This window comes from Camelus dromedarius, chromosome 16 (genome assembly GCF_036321535.1).
Source record: "Camelus dromedarius isolate mCamDro1 chromosome 16, mCamDro1.pat, whole genome shotgun sequence".
NCBI lineage: Eukaryota > Metazoa > Chordata > Mammalia > Artiodactyla > Camelidae > Camelus > Camelus dromedarius.
Window position 1 is genome coordinate 22241212 of NC_087451.1, and position 22396 is coordinate 22263607.

The 22396-nt window shown below is 45.6% G+C and overlaps 1 protein-coding gene across 3 annotated transcripts in view; it reads right to left on the reverse strand.

The window, feature by feature from the left end:
* The window catches only part of ZNF18 (zinc finger protein 18), a 37294-nt gene extending 26020 nt beyond the window's left edge, over nucleotides 1–11274 (reverse strand). Inside the window, exons 1-3 of one of the 3 annotated variants that reach the window (XM_064495272.1) lie at nucleotides 6793–11274; nucleotides 5582–5768; nucleotides 5081–5172 (exon numbers count right to left, since the gene is read on the reverse strand). In XM_064495272.1, coding sequence (XP_064351342.1) covers nucleotides 5081–5172; nucleotides 5582–5768; nucleotides 6793–7179 — 666 coding nt within the window. In that variant the 5' untranslated portion in view covers nucleotides 7180–11274. The remainder of the gene's footprint in view (nucleotides 1–5080; nucleotides 5173–5581; nucleotides 5769–6792) is intronic. The other 2 variants (XM_010988099.3, XM_010988098.3) reach the window with 2 other exon arrangements.
* Nucleotides 11275–22396: the final 11122 nt, after the last annotated feature.

The following is a 22396-nucleotide window of genomic DNA, read 5'->3' on the forward strand; positions in this document are numbered from 1 at the left end:
TTGGACCCTGGTCACCAGATGACCTGAGAAACCAGGGGAAGTGGCTCAAGGGGAGAAGCCAAGGAGAAAGCTGCAGTCCCGACCTCAGCATTTCTTGCCGCGGTCAGAAAACATTTAGGTTTTAAGCTCCAATTGTTTTTTTTTTTTTTCAGTTGTGTTTTGAGAGTAGAGAACAGAGAGAAGGCAGGAGCCCACTCTCCACTGTCCATCCTTCTGTCTAACTTCCAGTGCTTAGAGGAGAGGTCTCTGGCAGTAGGAGCCAGAATGAAGTCAGAACGAGGACCAGCGGACTCGGGGCAGAGAGGCTGCGGCCGCACGTGCTCAGAGCCTCCCGACAGCTCTGAGTTTTCGGTCTAACAGCAGATCGGTTTTCCTCCCAGTGGGCAGGAACGTGATGGCGTCTCCACAGCAGGGTGTCCCTCAGTTACGCCCAAAACGTGCCCTTCCTACGCCATGGAAGTGAGGCTGGAGACAAAACTGGGAAGGCCGTCTGACTTGGGTCAACTTTGGTGAATTCAAATCTCAGCCTCCCTCACCACCAGGGCACCAACTGCCAGAACCTGGGTGTGTACAGCAGACTGACCACCAGCACTGTCCCCGGAGTCAGACACACCGGGATTCAAGTCCCCGCTCTGCCACTGTCCAGCCACGTGATCCTGAGCAAGTTACTTAACCTTCCCGGGCCTCCGCCCTCACCTGATGATACTACTGAACTCAAGAACCTGTCAGGAGGTTCAACAGAAATAACGCAATTCATCTGTCTTCACAGCACCCTGTACTTTTCACTCGTAGCATTCCTCACAGTTCACTCAGTATTTCTGTATGTACACACACACACACACATACACAGGGATGTAATGAAGAGCTGCCTCCACTGGCACCTGAGCACCAGGAGGAAAGGACTCTCCACTGCTCTTCCTCAGTCCCAGGGCCCTGCCCAGGACAGAGCAGGCACTCATACATGTCGTCGGGCTGACATAAAGCCCTTAGCTAATACGTCACCAGTAGGTGGCACATGGCCTCGCTGTGACTCTGGCTGTAACTGCCGTGGGTGCCACGTGCAGTCTGTGGGATCTCAGTCTCCCATCCCGCCCCACGGGCTCACGGAGAGAGTTAAGGGACCCTGCAGGAACCCCAAAGCTGACAGCCATCCATTACGTCATGAACGGGCAGCCAGGCCACAGGGAGCAGGAATGGGGGGAGGAAGGGACGAGACATCGTCCTGTCACCACCAGGGCACCACGGGAGCCAGGCCCATCCTATACGGATCTGCACATGGTACATCAAAGGGCAGGGTGGGGTGGGGGCCTGAATGAGAAGGGAGACACCAAGGTCTTCAATTACCAGATACTAAGCTAAAAAAAAAAAAAAGAAGAAGAAGAAGAAAAGGAGGAGTTAAATTTTTCAGGGTGAAAAAAGTGAAAAGGTGGAAAGTGACTTTTATATGTTTACTTACTAATTATAACCACATTGTTAATACAGATTTTAATTTTGAAATATATTTTTAAAGTAGGAATTTTTAGCAGCTTATTTTGTTAGTCTTCAGTGAATGAAGCTACCTCAACAACCTCCTGGAAACAACCAGCTTGAGCAGACATTTCTGACCCCAGGCAGCCTCAGCCCTCCGGGTCAGATCGCCCGGCCCTCGCTTCAGCGCCAGCAGAGAAAGACTGGGTGAGCCAAGCGCCATGATGCCTGCCCAGCGGCCTGGCGGCTGGATGCAGGGCCAAGGCCACGAGCACCAAAATACCAGCCACCTACTACGCCCCAAGGCAGGAACGAGCAGAGCCACCACAGCCCCCTGGGGACACGATCAGCCCTTTCAACCACCACAAACAATGAGTCTCTGGACAGCGTGCTGCCAGCTAGAAGCCACGCACACTCACTCCTGGAGCTGCCAAGAAGCCGGGGTGTGTGACTGAAACCCTTTACCTAAAAGGCAGGACACCAGCTACAGCCAGCATCCCTTTCTCTCGTGTTTCTCACAGGAGGAAAAAAATCTAAATTCCTATTCTGGAAGGACAACTAGGAGGCTGGATGGGGAAATCATCTCAATTTTATGTGGAAACAGCACCATCTTGTGGGCGTTGGGGACACTGCCACCACTGGGTTCCTTTCCCAAGGTCTGAAAACACAGGAAGGGGAGCAGGAGTCTGGGGAGAGTCTCCGGCTCCGTCGCGGGAGCACGAGCGCCCTGGGCCCTCACGCCCTGTGCCGTCCGCCGGCTGCCTGACTTAGGACATGATTCTGTGTATTCAAAAATCCCCTTCACTCACACAAGGCTCCATCAAACACCAAGGTCCTTCTGATGCAAATAGTGGTTGGTAGGTTTGGGGAGGGTTATGGGCACTGAGTGCGGATGGTTTTTGTTTGTTTGGGTTGAGTGACTATTAATCAGTTATCGGCAATATACAGGGAACTGATTTATATATTACATACATGTATACATACGTGCGTGTGTGTGTGTGTGTGTGTGTGAGAGGGAGACAGAGAGAGAGACAGAGAGCACGCGCGCGCATCTGGACTCTTCTGACGTGAAGCTTCCCAGAGCAGGTCCCAGTCGACGGCGTTACAGGACGCACAGGTAATGTCTAACCCTGCTGGCTAAACTACGTTGAGAAATCATACATACCTGTCACAGGGATACCCTGTATTTACTACAGAAGTAACAATAACCCTCCATGTCGGCTTGAAATATTTGACAGAATACCTAAGTCTTTTCCACCAGGTAACCTCCTGCCTAACCGCTTGGTTTCTGAGGACCTCGAAAGCAGGAAGGAGGACCCCCTTGAGTCACTGAAGAGGCCTCTCCCTCCCCTCCCCTCCCCACCCTGTGCCCCGGGCTGGGGGGAAACTGCGAAGCTGCCCTCTGGCCCCTAAATGTCTGAGGCTGGAAAGCTGAAGCTGGGCCTGGCTTCACACCGCATGCAGCACACCTACACCAGCCCCCTGCCCTCACCTTCACCCTAAAGTACCTGATGAGGAAGGTACCAAGCAGAGTTCCCCGGAAGTTTGGAACAATGTTTAAGGTGTCCAGGTGCCTGAAAACCTGCTTTGTCAAATGCAACTCGTCAGAGCTGTTCACTTCATAATCAAGATAAACCTGTTCCTGAGACTTCTGTTTGCAGCCAAGATGGATTAACAGGGACTGGATTTACCTTCCTGCTAAAGCAACTGAAAACGGGGACAAAATATACGAAACGAAGGTTTGCAGACATCACGTCAGGCAGAGCAGGCAGAGATCCCTGTGAGCCCTACGGCTGCCCAGACTTACTGCCTGGACAGGGCACCCAGAGCAGCACGGAGGGGCAGCCCCCCTGCGCTGAGCTGAGCTGAGCAGGACCCAGGGTCTGGGGAGGCCACGGGGCTAGAGTCAGTAGGCAGAAGACCGAAGTCAGGGAGATACACCGAGAGCGAGTTTCGGGATGTGTGGAGGGTCCTCCTCAAGTCAAGGAAAGATCTCCCCCGGAGAAGCAGAAGGTATGGTCCCCAGGGCTCACACGGTACTGGAAATACTTCACATTTCCAGTAGCCAGAGTGGAAAACATTGTACATCAAGAAGTATCAGGTAGAGGATTTCCTCAGTACAGGGGAAAAGTTAGCCCTAGACTAAAGGCTTCTCTGGTGCCACAGAACAGTGTCCAAGTGACTTAACTGCACCCCAGAGCAGAGCTCAAGGACACTCACAGGAACGGGGAAACAAGCAGTCCACAGCAAAGTGCAGTTCACAGTTCCCGACACGAGTCAGGGTGACCAGGCACGCGAAGAAACGGGAGAGCACCTCTCACAATGAGATCAACCATCCTCGGAAACTGACTCAGAAGCGACACAGGTGATAAATTAGTACACAAGGACGTGAATGCAGATGCTATAAACCTATTTCACATGTCAAGGAGCTGGAGGAAAGACTGAACTTGTTAAGTACAGACATGAGAGATATGATAAAGCCCAAATCCAAACGTCTAGAGATAAAAAATACACCTGAGGTGGAAAATACCCTAGACGGGGCTCACAGCAGATAAAACACTTTAGAAGAAAAGATGAGTGAACTTGAAGACATGAAAAAAGAGACTGTACAAAATAAAACAGACTAAGAAAAGAGACTGTACAAAATAAAACAGACTAAAACAGAGCATCAGGAAGCTGTGGGACAACCTGAGGGGCCCTGACACGTACAGACACATGAGGACGCCCACGCCCCACACGTGTGTGGTTCTCACAGCTGCCAAGGAAGCAGAGAAGGCGGGGAGGCAGGAAAAGCAGTTGAAGACATTAGGGCCAAAACTTTTCCAAATTTGATGAAAACTGTAATCCGACAGATCCAAGAAGTTCAGTGGACCCCAAGAACAAGAAACATGAAGAAAATGACTCCAAGGCTCATCACAGTCAAAATGTTCCGTCAGTGAGAAAGCACTAAAAGCAAGCAAGAAAAATACAGCATTTGCAAAAGAGCAAAGACGGGGTACAGACAGCATGATTCTGGTTTGAGTCGAATTCTAGGAAATACAAACTTCTGTAAGGTGACAGAAAGCAGGCGCAGAGCTGCCCCAGGACTGGGGGGAGTTGCGGGACAGCCGGGGGGCAACAGAACGGCAAAAGGAAGCCTTTGCGGGTGGCGGACACGCTCATCATTGTGGCTGTGGTCACGGCTTCACGTGTGTGTACGTATCATGTCCCCAAACTGGCCAAACTGCACCCTCAACCACGCGCAGTTGACCGTCTGCCAGCCCCACCCCCGGAAGTCAGTTGGGGGAAGAGGACCTGCCTCACGTCAGATGTTAACTCCGACCTGAGAGGCCTAGACTGGGAGGTGAACTAGCAGTCTTTCCTTAGCACAACCCAGAGATAATAAAAGAGACAAGACTGCTTCATCCAGAAACTTCTTCGAGGGCCCAGATTCTATTATTCAAGGTGACAATTAGGAAACATTCTGCCTAATCGAATCTCAGGGTTCACTCCACACGTATCCCTGATCCTTCCTGTCTCCTCCACCTCGGAGAACGCTTCCCCCTTCAACCCCCCAACCGCTGACACCGGCAAAGCGCGGTTCTGGCCTGAGAGAAGTGGGGAACCAGCTCACCTGAGGTGCTGTTTGGAGGAGGGAGGCTCCGAAGTCCTGGTCTCCCAGGAGCCTTTCCTTGGGGGGGGCCAGAGGCGGGGATGCAGGCGCTGCTGAGGGGAGGAACAGGAAGCCTGAAGAACCTAGATGTCCCCCAGCCACTCCCCAGAGGGCACAGACACAGCCCTGCCCACATGAGAACCACGACTTCAACACGTGTGTTTACCTAACGAGCTGCAGCTCCCTCCAACCTCCCAAACAGCCTCACCCACATTTCCTCCCACCTCCTTTCTCAGAACCAAAATCCAAAAGGTCTGGCCCTTTCATAATGTGGTGGTATTTGCAGACTTTGAATCTCTCAATCAGAGTGATTCCTGAAGGTCTACCCTGTTTCTGAACTTTCCAGAGATACCCCCACCTGCGTGGACTATCACCTCAGTTCCCGCTCAGGCCTCCCAGCCACCATCCCCCAGCTTCTCCAAGACAGCACCGCACACGCCCCCACGGATAACCGGCCCGCACCTAGTTCCTGCTCCGCATCGCTCTCCTCTTTCACAATGCAGCTCAGCGGCTCCCTGGGCCCGGAGGGTGCGTTCTGAAGGCCCAGCTCCTGAGGCACCTCGAGGTGGGGGTCCACTGCCCGCACCGGGCAGCCGGCAGACTCCACCTTCTCTGCTAGGCTCTCCTGTCCCAGGACCTGGATGCGGATCTGGAGACCATACCGTACGAATTACTCACTGAAAGGTCCAGAGTGAGCGCTTCTGAAAGACCCACAGCCCAACTTCCGGAACCTGTCACAAGGCAGTGCTCAGGGACGGGGAGCAGGGAAAGGAAAGCCACGTGTTTACTTCTGGCCCAGCAGGAACCAGTGAGGGACACATCCAGAGCCAAGGCCTGAACCGGGCCTGGGAGACCTTCGAGAGACCAGCAACTAACGCTGTCTACTGGACGGTCTCCACCAATTAAAGTGCAGACGTCTTTGGAACAACTTCTCAAACATTCTAGTCTAAAAATGGAATGGGCTAGGAGACTTGATTTTCAATCCCTAATGGCTAAAAAGTGTTGAGGGTCACAGAGAGTCTCAGAATTAGGTGACGTGTGGGGACACACTGAGGTGGTACAATAAGGAATTCATATTTGGTCTTTGTCCTGCATTCCTGGCCCAGAGCGCCTCAGACCCTTGCAATTTCCTGAAGCCCAGGAGCGACGGGGCGATCTCTGTTATTCATAATAAGCCCGTTTCAGCCAGACCTGAGTTTATGCTGATGACGTGGCTCTTGGTGGCCCTGGACAGTCTCAGGATGGAGGCTGGTCACCAGAGGAACTAATCAGGTGATCAAAAGGCTGGAACTTTCAGCCACAGCCCTTGACCTCTGGGGAAGAGAGAGGGGCTGGAGATTTTCAGTCACTAATGGCCAATGATTAATCAATCATGCCTAAGTAATGAAGCCTCCATAATAACTCCTAAATTGTGGGGTTTGGGGAGCTTCAGAGCTGGTGAATCACAGAAGTGCCAGGAGGACGGGGTGCCCAGAAGAGGACCTGGGAGCCAGCTAGAGTCAGTGTCATAACTGAACCGAATCGTCGGACACCAGCTTGGGATCAGAGAATTGGAGAGTTGGTGGTTGATGTGGAAAACCCCACATACTTGGTGCCAGACAAAGGCAGCACCCCTGCTAAGACCCCAGAGGAGCCCTGTGCTCCGCTCGCAGATCATCGCGCGCTCTACTTACCCACTGCCACAGCCTCTGGGGGTCTCCCCTCAGGCTCTCCACAAGGGTCACCGCCTCCTCCCCGCTGCCGGGATGCTGCTTCCGCACCCACGTCTGGATCTCGGCAGGCAGGATGGTCAGGAACTGCTCCAACATCAGGATCTCCAGGATCTGCTCCTTAGTGTGAACCTCCGGCTGCAGCCACTGGAAACAGAGCTTCCGCAGCTGCCTCAGGGTTTCCTGGGGCCCAGACATCACCTGGTAAGGAAACTGCCTGAACAGCTGGCGTGCAGTCTCAGGGCTGGAGGCCTCCCCTTGAGGGGTGGCGTCTGTTCCAGAGAACAGGGCGTCCTCGGCCTTTGCGGGTGGTGGCAGCAGGAGTCGGGCCTGCCCCAGCTCGACGGGCATCGTCTGGCTTGGCAAGTCCTTTCAGGTGTCGTGCTTCTGGGATAGAGTCGTCCCTGGGAGAACCAGGTCTTCACAGAGCCTCTCACGGGGACACAAGAGGGAGTAAGCGTGACTGCTGGCCAGAGGAGACGGACACTTTCAGACAACACTCACGGGCCCCACTTGGGACGCCTGGGAGCCAACCGTGGGTCTTCTGAAATCAGTGGACACACTATTCTGTTTTGACAGATGGGAAACTTGAAGCCACAAAGCAAATTGCTAACACCACGTCTAAACTGTCACCATCACCCGTGAGTCCTTGGCCAAGGACTGGACCGCAAACGCACCTCAGCAGGATGAAACGTCCAAGGTTTAACAGAGAGCAGCTGCTACCAGGTTAAGAGCAAAAGAGAGATACAAAAGGCCAATCAGGGACGAGGGACATCTGCGGTTTTGACCACTGACAGTAGAGAGACTTTATGAACATTCAAGGCATCCTGAGATACCAGAAAGGCCACATGTTAGGAGTAAAGACCACACTCTAGAGTAAGACCTACTCTAAACCTGCCCTAAATAAACCTAAAGCCAGGCTTCAACAAGATCCACAGAGGAGACCCAGTCTACTGGGCTATTCTGAGCCAGTTAGAATTGGGGAAACACCCTGGGCTTTCCAAAGATCTGCCCTAAAACTGAGCCAACACAAGTCAGAGGTAATCAGGCAGTAACTGAACTGCCTGCTAGAACAAAAATCAACACTCTTCAGAGGAAGACAACAGAATTCTTAGCATCTACAACGTGCCATCCACAATATCCAGGATATAATCCAAAAATATGAGACATACAAAGAAACAGGAAAATGTGACTCAAAATCAAGGAACAAAGCAGTCAAGAGAAACCCCAGATGGCCTGAGAACCTAAAAATAATATAGCTTTAATGACAAGAGATAGTGACTTTCCATAAAGAAACAGAAATTATAAAAAGAACCAAATGCAAATTCTAGAGAAAGAACAATCAACCCAATTCCACATCCAACAAAAAAACCTTTCAAAGAAATAATGACATTTTTCAGAAAATAAGCTAAGAGAAATTTTCACCAGTGACTTTTGTACTACAAAAATTGCTGAAGGACATTCTTCCAGTTGAAGGGAAACTCAGATCGACAGAAAGGAATGAAGATCTCCAAAAAAGGTAAACATAGAGTGAATAAATATAATATTATGTTTTTATTTATTCTAACTTCCTTACAAGGCAACTGACTGTGAAAGCAAAAATAGCAATATGTGAGCAGAACATAAGTAGAAGTAAAAGGTAAAAAAATAGCACACAGGAGGGAGTAAATGGAATTAATCTGTTGTTAGGTCATTACATTTATGAACCGCTAATTGAGAAAAAGAAAATGGGAAGTGAGAAGCAGTGTCAGGTGAAGTGACAAGTAGGAAATGTAAAGGTGCTAAGTGAGGGGCAGGAAATGAGAAATATGAATTGTGAATTATAATGTGGTATATTAAAGTATACTCTGATAAGTTAAACTTTGATAATTTAAGGATGCATACTGCTAGCTATAAAAATATTATACAGAGAGGTACAGCAAAAAGCCAAAAAAGGGAATACTAAAAAACAGTCTGTAATATGATAAGAAAGGATCAAGAGAAGAATGAAAACAAGAAAGATCAATATGGGAAAAAAGACAATATGGTAGACTAGTATTCAACCATATCAATAAATACATTAAATGTAAGTGGACTAAACACTTGAACTATACGTTAGAGATTGTCAGATTTAAAAAAGACCCAACCATATGCCGTCTACAAGAGACATTTTATATACAAAGACACAGATAGTCTGGAAATAAAATGGTAGGAAAAAGACATTCCATGCAAATAGCAAACACGTGAAAGCTGGTATGGCTTTTTTAGTATCTCATCAAGAGACTTCAAGACAGGGAGAAAAAGAGGGACATTTCATTATAATAAATGGGTCAAATCATCTAGAACACAAAATAACACTAAATGTGTAAGGCCCTAATAGCAGATCTGAAGGGACAAATCTTCGATCACAGTTGTAGATTTTAACACCTTTCTCTCAGTAACTGATAGAAAAAATAGACACACACACACACAAAAAATCAGTAAGGATATAGAAAATCTGAATGACACTATCAACCAATTTGATCTAATTGACGTTTAGACCCACCAATTGCTGAATACACATTCAAGTACATATGACACATTCACCAAAACAAGCCATATGCATAATTAAGTTCCTAACCAGTGGAATCTTAAAGTATAGATTCTCTGACCACAGTGAAATTACATTGGAAATCAATCAACAGTACGATACCTAGAAAAATCCCAATATATGGAAATTGTTAAGTAACAATATTAAATAACCTACGCTCAAACAGACAAACAAATAAAAACCACAGAGGAAATTAAAATATATTTACGTATTGAGTGATAATGAAAACACAGCAAAACTTGTAGGCAACTGCTAAAGCACTGCTTAGAGAGAAATGTATTGCTTTAAATAAATGTTAAAAATTTTAATAAAGATACATGTATCCTTCACTATCTAGATCTATTTGGCTCCTAAGTTTCAAATAACAGGTAGCAAGATTTCAGATAGCAAAAGACTTCCTCAGATTTACTTGTTTCCTGAATTAAGGCAGGAAGCAGTTCAGATAACCCTTAGGGAAAGTACTTTTAGGGAAAACTATAGATCTTATAAAATATTTAAATCCGATTCCAGCAATTAAACTCTCACATAATTATAGGAAAAATGCCTCAATTATTCATAATTAAATTACTTTATAGATGGTTTGTAGGTTGATATCTCAATGACTTCATAAGAATCTGCTGCAGTTATCAAAAAAATTTAGTTATCCCAAAGGTATAGTTGTTATTAAAGCTGTAACAAATTAGAATGAATTTTAAAATAACATCTAGGTAAGGATACTTACTATACACTCGTATATAAGTAACCATTTGCAGAGCACCTACTACTGAAAAGATGTCTCCTTAATCAAACCTTAGTCAAGCTCCTGCGTCATCTTTTTGACTAGGACTGGCCCTTGGACTCTGTCCTTGGCCCTTCCAGTCCCGTTTAGCAAGAAACTTGCCGAGTCCAGTTCAGGGAAAATCCCCTACCTTTAATATCTGATCAAAGTCAACATCCCTTGGTATGTGACTACCCTTGGTATTTGATCAAATTCCTTATCACCCTGGCCTGCCTTCAACAAAACTCCTGTCAAGTTGGCTTACCCAGAATCCCCCCTCAACCCAGATGTTTCCTCTTAGTAGTTTCCCATCCACTGACACCCGCCCCTACCTTGGCTATAAATCCCCACTTGTCCTTGTTGTATTCAATCTCTTTCCAATACCTCAAAACCCTATAGTAGTCCCTTTGAATAATGTCTGCCTCACCGTTTTAAACGAGTGTCTAAACTTTTTAACACTGACTGCATCGGCTCCATATTGGGCCCAGTTCAAGTCATTTCTAACCCTCACAATTACCCTGTATTACAATTTACAGGTGGGAAACCTCTGAAGCTCTTGGTGGCAGCCAAATTCAAACCCAGGAAGCTCTCCACGTCTTTACTTTGGGGAAGAGAGCTGCAAGCGTTTGACAATTTGTGGGGACGGATTTGGGGGCTGTCACAAACGCCTGGAGGGGAGGAGGAGCTACAGGCATTTAGCACCGCAGAGGCCAGGGAGGGGACCAAGCCCTGCCAGGCGCCGCGCGGGGCTGCCCACGCTCTTCTCCGCCCTCCGCCCACGCGGCCGAGAGCACCCTGGGAGAGACGGACCCGGGCATCAGCCCATCCGGGTTCCCTCTGGCCCAGGCTCATTTCCAGCCTGTGCGGGAAGGCAGGAGGGAGGGGCCCTTTTCGGGCCCAGTCCAGAGACGTGGCCAAGGAGTCCGGCGGGACCCAGAGGCTCAGGGACGCAGAGCTGGGTCCAGGGTACCGAGTCTCCACGACCCTAAAGTCCACTCACAGCCCTGCCGCCCCTCCCCCGCACTCGCCGCGTCCCGCACGCGCTCCCAGGCCCTCGGGCGTGCGTCCGCCGGCCCGACCGCCGCTCCCCGAGGCCCGGCCGAGTCTGGCATGGACGCGGGCGGCGCCACGGCCGACCCCGGGCGGCCGCGGCCAGGCCTGTCCAGCCCGCGCGCGCTCACCTCGGCCCGCGGCGCCGGCTCCGGGCGCACTTCCGGGAGACGCGCGGCTACGCGCGCCTCTGGCGGCCGGCGGGGCGGGGCTCGGGGCGGGGCGGGGGCGGGGCTGAGGCGCAGGCTCCGGTTGGCCACCAGAGCCGCGTCGCCCCGCTCCCCGCGCCTCCGCGGGGCCGAGGCCGTTTTGCGTCTCCTGCAGCGTCCGGTTCCGCAGTTGGCTGCAGCTTCGTGCGTGTGTTCGTTGATGTCTCACCAGACAGACGTTTAATGAGCCCCTGGTTTGGGCCAGGCATAGGCCAAGCACTGCGAGGGCTGCAGAGGTCATTCCCTTGTCTTTCCCAGACCCTTCTGCCGGGTCTCACACCCAAAGCTGAAGCCCTCGGCCCTTACCCCGGTTCTTACCCGGGGTCTCTCTCATCCTGGCGCTTCTTACCTCACTTGGCCTGCCAGGGGCATTTGACCCGACCTTGCTCTGTCTCTCTTCTCCAGCTCTTACCTATTCTGCATTTCCTGGGCGCCCTCCTTCCGCTTCTCCCCTTTCGGTGTTGGTGTTCAGTGGGGCGCCATCCTCTCTTCCCACCTTGTACCTTGTCTGTCTCCCTCCACCCTCTCTCCCCGCCTCCTTACTCACTCCTTCAACACGGACTTCTTCCTTGCCTCCTTCCTCTCCTTCTTGCCTTTCCCACATGCCAACGATGGCCACGTCCAGTGATTTTACAGCTGTATCCATCTCTGGGACACCTCCCCTCTAGCCCTACCTCCTTCCACGTCATTTCTAACCAGGATAACGGCTGAAGCCCTCACCAGTTTCCGAACTTGCAGTCTTGGCCATTTCCAGGCCACTCTGCACTCGACCACACATCTTGTGGGACCAAGCTGTGTTTGCAGAAGCATCAGATCCAAATCTGGGAGACTGGAGGTATGTGTGTGTGCGTCATAGGTGTGTTCAGTTTTGGGCAACTGGCAAAATGTAGACCATTTAGAAAATGAGTCACCAGGATGGTGAAGTACCCTGCCCAGTGGTAGGAGGAATTGGAGACACCTCTGGAGAAATAAAACTTTGGGCAGAGTGGGAAGGGGAAGATGGGACAGGTGGGTCAGGATGTCTTCACATATCTGACAAACTGGCCAGTGGAAAAGGGATTCGGCGTGTTTTCCTAGGTCCCAGCGCCTGAGCAAGACCCACTGTGTGAAAACTACTATTTCAGCTGAACCCAGGTGAAAGCTTCTAAAGGTGACTTGTATGACGATGCTGTTTTATGAGTTCCTGAGCAGAGCATGGGTAATAATTTGTTAGAAACATTTAGAGAGACACTTGCAGAGGGTGTTACTTCCAACACCAAGTTGCTTTGCCTCTAAGAAAGTCAAAAGGTGAGCTGGTTTGGCTTTTGACCTTCAACATGTTAGCTTTTAGCTGATCAACATCCAAGGAAGATAACAGTAACTTGAAAGCTTTAACTGGGCCACAGAGTCCTCCATGAATCTGATGGGAGCTAAAAATCTTTTCACAAGGAAAATGTACATCTACATACAAAATTTTGCTCACAAATTCAGGGAGCTCAGAGAGCCCTGAGGTCCATCCTTGGAACCCATGAACCTCAGGTTCAGAACTCTACCTCTGGCAGATGGTTCTTGATATAGAAATGACACTTGGCCATTTCATAGTTTCTGTATAAACTGGCAACTTGAGGCAAAAAAGAAACTTCCCTTCTTTCTGAACAGACTGAACAACCGAAAAAGAAATTTTAAAAGTTGGGAGACATCGCCTCAGCTTAAGAAATAATGGACTGATGTTATCTATTTCCGTTTATTTATTTAACCACTCATTCAATAAGTATTTATCAGGTGCCTCCTCTGTGCCCAGTATTGTTCCCACAGCTGGATATACAGTCATAAACAGATAAACTCCCTGCTCTCACAGGACCTGCATTATGTGAGGGAGCTGGACAATAAAGAAATGCACAAGAAATACTAAGTCTGTTGAGTAATGATAGCGTTGTGGAGAAAATTAAATCAAGGTGAGGAGGGGATAGGCAGTGTTAGAGACAGAGTGTAATTATGATCGGGGAAGGGCTCCCTGATAAAACAACCCTGAACCCAGACCCGAGTGAAGGAACAAGGATTGTCTATATCTGGGGGAGCTTTCCAGGCAGAAGAGATAACAAATGTCCAAACCCTGAGACAATGAGAGAAAATAAAGAAGAGAAGAGGTATGAGGAGTAAGCCATGGGACACACTAACATGTAGGGTCAAGGAGATAAAGAGGGTCCATTGAAGGAGAAAGAGATGAAGGAGTATTGAGGCAGGAGGACAGCAGAGAGGGAGGTCCTGGGAGCCAACTGCACAAAGCACTCAAAGAAGAACAAGGAAGATGTCGTCAACTGGATCAAATGCTAGTGATCAAGTCTGTGGTGCAGCTTGAGAATGGACCACTGGCTTTAGTAACCAGGGAATCATGGGTGACCTTGTCAAGAGTATTGGGAGTGGAGAAAGCCTGAATGGAATGAGTTCAGTGGAGTGGGAGGAGAAGGATCGGGGCAACAGACAGACAGGTTGTTCAAAAAGTTTTGCTATAAAGAAAAAAATCAAAATGATTCAAATTAGGAGATTTTATAGCATGTTCACATGCTGATTGGAATGATCCATTGGGGAGGAAAAAACTTGCATTGTCCGGGAGGGAAGGCACAACTATGAAACAGTATCCTTGAGCAGAGGAGAGGTTGGTCTTTGAATAACAAGGCTCAAGGGTACTTCTAAGTCTAGGCTCTTGGGGCACCCATGGGAAACATTCTGCCCTGAGAAGGAGCTTAGAGACAAAAATCACAGGCCGCAACAAAAAATGTATGTGTATATTTATATATGGTAAATATACTTACTGTATGTAAACATATGTATATATACTTTATATATAAATGCCGTGTGTAAATATATGTACATGTGTGTGTATATGTGTATATTTACACTCGTGTATAGAAGTATGTATACTAGTATAAATATATGTGTGTATGGAACAGTGTATATATAGTACACATACACACAGAGTATTAAATATATGCAAATTATATGTAAAATTGCAGGAGGGAAAAATCATTTTCAATGATTGAGGAAGATTTCTGGTCCCTCCTTCAATTTTTCATGACACTTTGTTTATACTTCTCTTCTGCTACCTCAGCGTTAGCTATTGGTATTCTCATCATATTGTCCCTACATAAATGTAAATTTATAAAGAATAAGATCAAGTGGTTTTTCATATTTGTAGCCTCCATTGTACCTAACACAACTCTTGCAAAGAAAAATAGACATTTTATGGTTATACTTAAATGTAGAACTTTGAGTTTACTTTTTAGTTCTTTTAAAATAAACAATGAGGTAGAAGTTTTAGGATGCCTAAAGACTTAGGAGACAATCAAAAAATTAAAGAGAATAAATACATTCAAATTATAAATATATGTAGATTATATAGGATATATATCTACACATCCTGAACACAAAGATAATTTTCAGTGATGTTTCAGGTCATACAGTATCTTATCAGGTACTATATGGAATTTCTTAGTAGCCATGTTTTATTAAAAAATTATTGCTTAATTAGCAGATGGTATTGGAAAATGAATATGTTCTGCTAATGATGTACTTTTTCCATTTGGAGATGTTGTGAGTTTTCTTGTTTCATTTATGACCACCATTAAAACTAAGTGTCGAAAATAAGCTGAAGTTAGAACCAGACCAGAAAAATCTCTGTATAACAAGTGTATTAAACCAAGATTTGCTCAAATAGTGAGGCCTGTTCAATCTCATTTTTTAACCTGTATCTTGTCTAAGGTGGTATGAAATATTTCATTTTAAAAAAATATTTATTGAAATCTAGTTGATTTACGATATTGTATTAGTGTAAGATGTACAGCGAAGTGATTCAGTTGTACATACATATACATATATTCTTTTTCAGATTCTTTTCCATCACAGGTTGTTACATGATATTGAATACAGTTCCCTGGGCTGTACAGTGGGGCCTTGTTGTTTATCTATTTTCTGTATAGTAGTGTGTGTCTGCTAATCCCAAACTCCTAGTTTATCCCTATTCAATCTCATTTTAAGTGGGAGCTTTATTCAATAAGTAAAATAGGTATTTCTAAATATTATTTTTTCATTCTTACCTCAGTCTTTCTTAACTTTTATTTTCACATATGTTTTATAATATAGAATACGTAGGCAAAATAATACATTTATTCATAGATATGTATACAAATAGTGGCTATCTTGCCTCAAAATATTTTTACTGGAAAACAGTGCTTGAGCACAGATGCCCAGCACCCACTGCTATGAATCAGGGCTTCTTGGACGTAGCTGCACATCAGGCTCACACAGAGGGTGTGTCCAGTCCAGATTTCTTGCCTCCTTCTCCCATCAGATTCTCTGAGAAGTGGGGCCTGGAAATATGATTTTTTTTTTTAACAAAGTTCCAAAGTGATGCTTTTGGCACTGATCTGAGGAGATGCATTACAATGCACAGTTAATAATAAATAATTTTCTCTTGACTCACACTTCAAGAGACTGACGGAACTAGTGAGCTTCCAGACTTTCATGGGCGGGAATGATGATCACACATCGCAAGAGCAACACACTGGACAGGTAACCGGGATGCCTTTGGAAGAAGCAAAAACAGAACAAGCTTTCCAGGGCTCACTTTTATCTCTGAACTCTTAGCATAGAAATCCCTTTAGTATAAGCACTCAACCACATTTCTGGGCCTCATCAGTAAAGTGAGAGATACAGTGCCCCCAGCTTCTTAGGACAAGAATCCAGTGAGATAATATATGTAAAATATCTTGAATGAGTGCCCAGCACATAGTAAAATTTCACAAGTATCAATACCGTAATGTTTATATACCATCCATTTTAGGATAGAAGATTCTGGGGGAGAATGATTATTAAAAAATTATTATATCTGAGCATACACATTGTTTTTACCACATTGGTTTTGCCACAGTGTGTCAACACCATGTCTAGATATCTAGGAAGGAAAAAAAATGAATCGTAACAATTAGAAATATGATAAACATCTCAATGAAATGAATTTAGTTGTGTAAAATGTGACACATTCTGCAATAGTGTAATAATGGTGATATGTATTTTGAAGATTAAAAGTAAACCCAAAGGAAAACTATGGATATTGTCTCACAATGATACCTATCGACCCCATGTACTTTTCTGTTACAGGCCAATCTGTATCTTCTTTCTGTCTGTTCAGTTGCTGCCTGTGCCTCTGAGCTTAATCTCTGTCCTTGTAGATATCAAGCTTCCCATTTCCCCCATTAAGAAGGGCACTAGGGTTTCAGGGACAGAGCCTAAATTGTACCAAATCCTGGGACCTCACCTCATCAAGACTCTCTTCCAATCCAAACATGGGCAGAAGACCTAAACAAGGAATTCTCAAATGAAAACACACAAATGGCCAATAGGCACATGAAAAAATGCTCTATATCGCTAATTATCAGAGAAACGCAAATCAAAACTACAGTGAGGTATCACTTTACACCGGTCAGAATGGCCATTATTAAAAAGTCCATGAATGATAAATGCTGGAGAGGGTGTGGAGAAAAGGGAGCCCTCCTACACTGTTAGTGGGAATGTAGTTTGGTGCAGCCATTATGAAAAACAGTATGGAGATTCCTCAAAAGACTAAAAATAGACTTACCATATGATCCAGCAATCCCACTCCTGGGCATATGTCCAGAGGGGACTTTAATTCAAAAAGACACGTACACCCCAGTGTTCATAGCAGCACTATTTACAATAGCCAAGACATGGAATCAACCTAAATGTCCATCAATAGAGGACTGGATAAAGAAGTTGTGGTATATTTATACAGTGGAATACTACTCAGCCATTAAAAAGAATAAAATAATGCAGCAACATGAATGGACCTGAAGATTGTCATTCTAAGTGAAGTAAGCCAGAAAGAAAAAGAAAAATACCATATGATATCTCTTATATGTGGAATCTAAAAAAAAGATAAATGAACTTATTTACAAATCAGAAACACTCACAGATATAGAAAACAAACTTATTACTGGGGGGAAGGGAGTGGGAAGGGATAAACTGGGAGTTCAAAATTTGCAGATACGACTATATATGGGAGCTATTCAATAGCTTGTAGTAACCTATAATGAAAAAGAATATGAAAATGAACATATGTATGTATATGTGTGACTGAACCATCATGCTGTACACCAGAAATTGACACAACATTGTAAACTGACTATACTTCAATAATAAAATATGTATATATAAATAATATGCATATAAAAAAAATAATATATATATATGAAAAAAAAAGATTCTCTAAATGTTGATCCCTGTTTTGTTTGTGCTGGAAAAAGAGCTTCTGCCTTCAGGTACAGATCTGGAAACCTTCTGAACTCTGTAGATGATTCTTTATCCCGTTAACTGACCTGAGGTCCTTTAACGCCTGTGGAGTTCTATTTGGTGAACAGGTTTAGAGGGCTGGAGTGAGAGGCCTCAGACTCCCTTTGACATTGCATCACCCAGGATTCTCCTGCTCTGGCCCCCTAGATGCCTCATCTTGACCCGTTGTTACTGACTTCTGCTTTAAGCATGGTCATTGGTTGCCACCCATGGGCCACCTTGACTTTAAGCTGCTTGATCCCTTGCTGAGCTGATGACCTTGCCAGTGCTGGATGGCCAGCCCCTGCCCTTGCTGAACCTGTGACATTTACTGCCTCCATGGCCAGGACTCCTGAAAGCCCCTCAGCACCAAGCTGTGGGAGGCCCATCTGTCCCTGCCGTCGGATGTGGGGGATGGCTGGACAGCTGCCCAAGTGGAGCTTCTGTCTGCCCTGGGTTTTCAGATTGATCCTTCCTCCCTCTGACAGAAGCTTCCAGGAGCATGTGGTGACTCTTGAAGGTCTCCCAGATCAATGAAAGAAGCAAGCTTTTTCTTCCTCTGGGGAGCCAGCAAGATGGGTGACTCATCTGTCACTGCTAATTAGTGAAAAAAAGGTCAGAACATTGGGGAACACACAGTGAGAAAAGGATTAGGGTTAACCAGACACCAGGGTTAAAAAAAAAAAAAACAACCAATTTCCAGAATGTAGCCTACTCATTATATGGTGCTAGGAGAACAGAGAGAAAATTAAGTTCAGCAGCGGTAGTCTGTTTTAGGAAGTCTTGGAGAGGGCCACTGCAGAGAAACTCAGGTTGCCCTTGGAGATGTGCAGACGAAACAGCACCGTAGCCAAAGGCACAAAACAGAAGCCTCATTTTGGAAGAAGCTGGTTTACCAAGAATTAGGTATAGAGTGTATTCATTAAAGCTTGCAGAATTTTACCCAAGATCGCTTCTTGTCTCTGATGGTGCTGTGGACCCTCCGACAGGAGCTGGAAACTGACAGCATGTACTTCATTGGACAAGCACAATTTCTAAAATTCTTACTTTGAATGTGAACACCTTTTATGGTGTATGATGTTTCCTGTCCACCCTAAATCTGACCATCCCTTTAAATCAAGTCTCTATGTTTTCCAGGACTTTAACCTGGTCTCTGAAGATGTTTGAACGGGATTGCTCAGTAATATTCTCCAGAAGTGAGAGGTCATGATAGTTGAATGATGCCTACCTCAGATTCTGGGTTTTAGAGCTCATTGGGGATGCTTTGAGGCTTGGCTGGCCAGCAAGTCTGGGGGTCTTCAGGGAAGAGTCAAGGCTGGTGACTGCAGACTGGGCAGGGCACTGCTCTGGTCAGAGCCCTTCTTCCACGGTGCTGGCTTATCAGTCTATTGCCTCCACCAGACACCAGGCGTCTAGGAACTGTTCTTCCCTGAGATCCCCATTATTCAGGGAGCTCTCAAGAGAGACATACAAAGAAATTGGTCAAGATCAACAGGCAGAAATTTAGCCTAGGTGTATTTCCAGAACCAAAATTTATCTCAAGGTCCAAAATTGGGAACACAGTATTTGAAATTGTGGCTGTCCTGAAAGATTCATGACTTATGAGCACCAGAGCTGTGTAGAACTCAACCAGTGTCCACCAAGGGGCTGGGCAGGGTGGGGGGTCAGGGGGAAGAAGAAGTTAGAATCTCAAGCCTTATCTGAGAGAGGGAGACAAATTTTCATGGATGGATACACTCTCTTATGAACTGGGATCTGGACTCCTTTCTCTGTGAAGACTCCACTGAATGATCTTGGATTTCCTCCATGCACCTGAAAACGTACATATTCAGAGACATGGCCTGGTGTAGACAGCTCCTCTGAGAGCCTGCGGGCCCCTCCAGGGCCACACCTAGAACCACCCACACCACCCATGGAAGCCAGAGGACAGCCTTGTGCTCAGGGCAACCACATTCTTTCACTCCAAATCACGTGATTTGGACCTCATGAAATGATGCGAATCCCCCTGAGGTCCCTGCCGTGTCCTGTGGTCTTCTGTGACCAGAGTCTATCCATCTCTGTGTCATTGGACATTCCTGAGCTTTTAAGATCACATGGCCTTGCTCCTGGCTGGGAAAAGAAGCCAGAATTCCCTTCGCTTTGCTTCCTGAAAACCACTGAATGACACCAAACTGTCTAAAAATATGTTCCTGAATTCTAACACACAGACTCGTGAGATGGTAGGAGAAAAAAAAAAAAACCTGCTAAAATATGACTTCTATATGTAACATCAGGAGAGAGTTTAGAAACGACTAAAGGATTATCACTTTTTATTTGACTGCATGTGTGGCCTGGATTTAATAAGGCATAATAGACCAAAAGTACGTGAAAGCATTCGTGTGGCACTTGTCAAGAGTAGATTAGAATAGGCAGAGAGAAATGGGGAGGGTAGCTTAACGAAACTTTATTTTCAGGCTTAAGGAGAACCAATGAAGACTTTTAAGTAAAAATAGCACACAGACGCTCACAGCAGCATCAGTCATAATAGACAAAAAGTGGAAACAACCCAAGATTTCCATCAACTGACAAATGAATAAACAAAATGTGGTACATCCACACAGTGGCATATTATCCAGCCATGAAAAGGAATCGAGCACTAATACATGCTGTGACATGAATGAACCTTAAAAACATGATGCTGGGTCGAAGCAGAAGGATGTGAAAGGCCATGTGTTATATGACCGTCTAGAATAGGCGAATCTATGAGGACAGAAAGTAGATTAGTGGTTGCCTGGAGGTGGAGGTAGGGGTGGTTGGAGCCAATTGAAAGGGACTGCAGATGTGTGGAGTTTCTTTTGGAGGTGGTGAAAATGATCTAAATTTGATTATTGTTATGGCTGCATAACTAAATACCAAAACCCACTGAACGTACATTTTCAATGGGCAAACTGTATAACATGTGAATTATAGCTCGGTAAAGCTGTTACCACCACCAAGACCATACAATGAAACAAAAACAATGTTATTAAATTCAGATGAGATATTGTTACTTAATCTAAAAGAAACAAAAACAAAAATGAAACAAAAAACCACGATGTCCTCCCCTCAGTGATTGTTAAATTCTACATTCTTGAGTTAGCCAGAGATGCCTGTTGTGGTGTCATGGAAATCCACATGTCCCCGCACACGAGGACCCTGCATGACTTTACCCCAGGTGATTCCTTTCTTTTAGATGAGAGGTTTCAGTAAGTTCTGCCTGGTTTTTATAAGATACCTACTCAGCTAGATTAAATTATTTAGACATGTATACTTAGTTTACTTGGTTTGTAATTTCGCTCTAGGGCAATATAATTTAGCAGTATGTTTAATTTTTGTGTGTTTTTGTTGTTGTTGTTGTTGTTGTTGTTGTTTTATTGTGTTTCACTTTTCCCTAATATCTTATTATGAAAAATTCAAACAGACAGTCAAAAAACTTTGTAGCTAACCTCAGTCTACCCACTACCTGGATTTTAGCATTAAGATTTTATTACGGTTGTTTTAGCACATACCTACCTATCCACCCATCCCTCTAGCCTTCCCTTCACCCATCTTTTTTCCTGACACCTTTCAAAGTAAATTGCAGGCATCAGTCCCTGTCCTCTTGAATACTTTAGCATTCATATCATTAGCCTGAATTCAATGTTTGTTTATAGTTTCTCCTTTTGATATGTAATTTGCATACATTGCAATGCACAAATCTTGAGCATACATTTCCTGCATATATTCATGTAACCCAAACTGCTCTCAGGGCTAGAACATGACCATTACCTTAGAAAATTTCTTCTGGCCTCTTCCCAGCCAATCATGCTGAATTCCCTCTTCTTTCTGACAAAAGTGCCCACTGTTCTCTCTCTCTCTCTCTTTTTTTTTTTTTTTTTCCCATTTGAGTTTCATTTTGTTTTTTTTAAAAATAGGATAGATCAACAGAATACAGATGAGGACAGGTTCTTGGTGTAGTCCTGGCAGATGAGAAATGTATCTAGAATATGTTTGTATCTGGTCAGACCATTGTCAATACTATTAGTATTACCCCTCACGGTGGAAAATGACTTAGAGTGAGGCATTTCTATTTTTTTCAACTCTTATAAATAATGTTGTGATGAACATTTGCCTAAAAATCTTTATATGCATGTATGGTTATTAATAGTCAAATTAGTAATATTTCCCTTTATCAAAACCAGGCTGAACTTTGGTTCTTTTGATAGCATGAACTCATCAAAGCTTCTCACATTCCCTTCATTTCCAATTAAGTGCAGTGTTCAGCCGGTATCCAGGTACCTGCACAGAGGCACCATTGGTCATTGGATAGCCTGGTCCTGAACCCTTAGTGATTTGGGGATGGGCAGGAGATGGGTTTGCTCAAAGCCAACTGCTGAGCGCTTGTAGGCATCATCTGGTGACTGTTACAGCTGAACAGAGGTCCCTCACCCTTCTTTCTCAGAGGCTGAGATTGGGGTCCTAAAGGTGAAATCCAATTGCAACTTTGCTTTATTTGGAATGTGAAGTGAAAACTGTCCTCTTAATCTAACCATTGAGACGTGTGTGAAAAAGGGCAAGCAGGCTACATCTCTAAACAAAGGTGCTCTGCGCAGGGGGTCTATAGATGTCACTCCTCTCTCTGCAGCCGCTTTCAGGACGGGG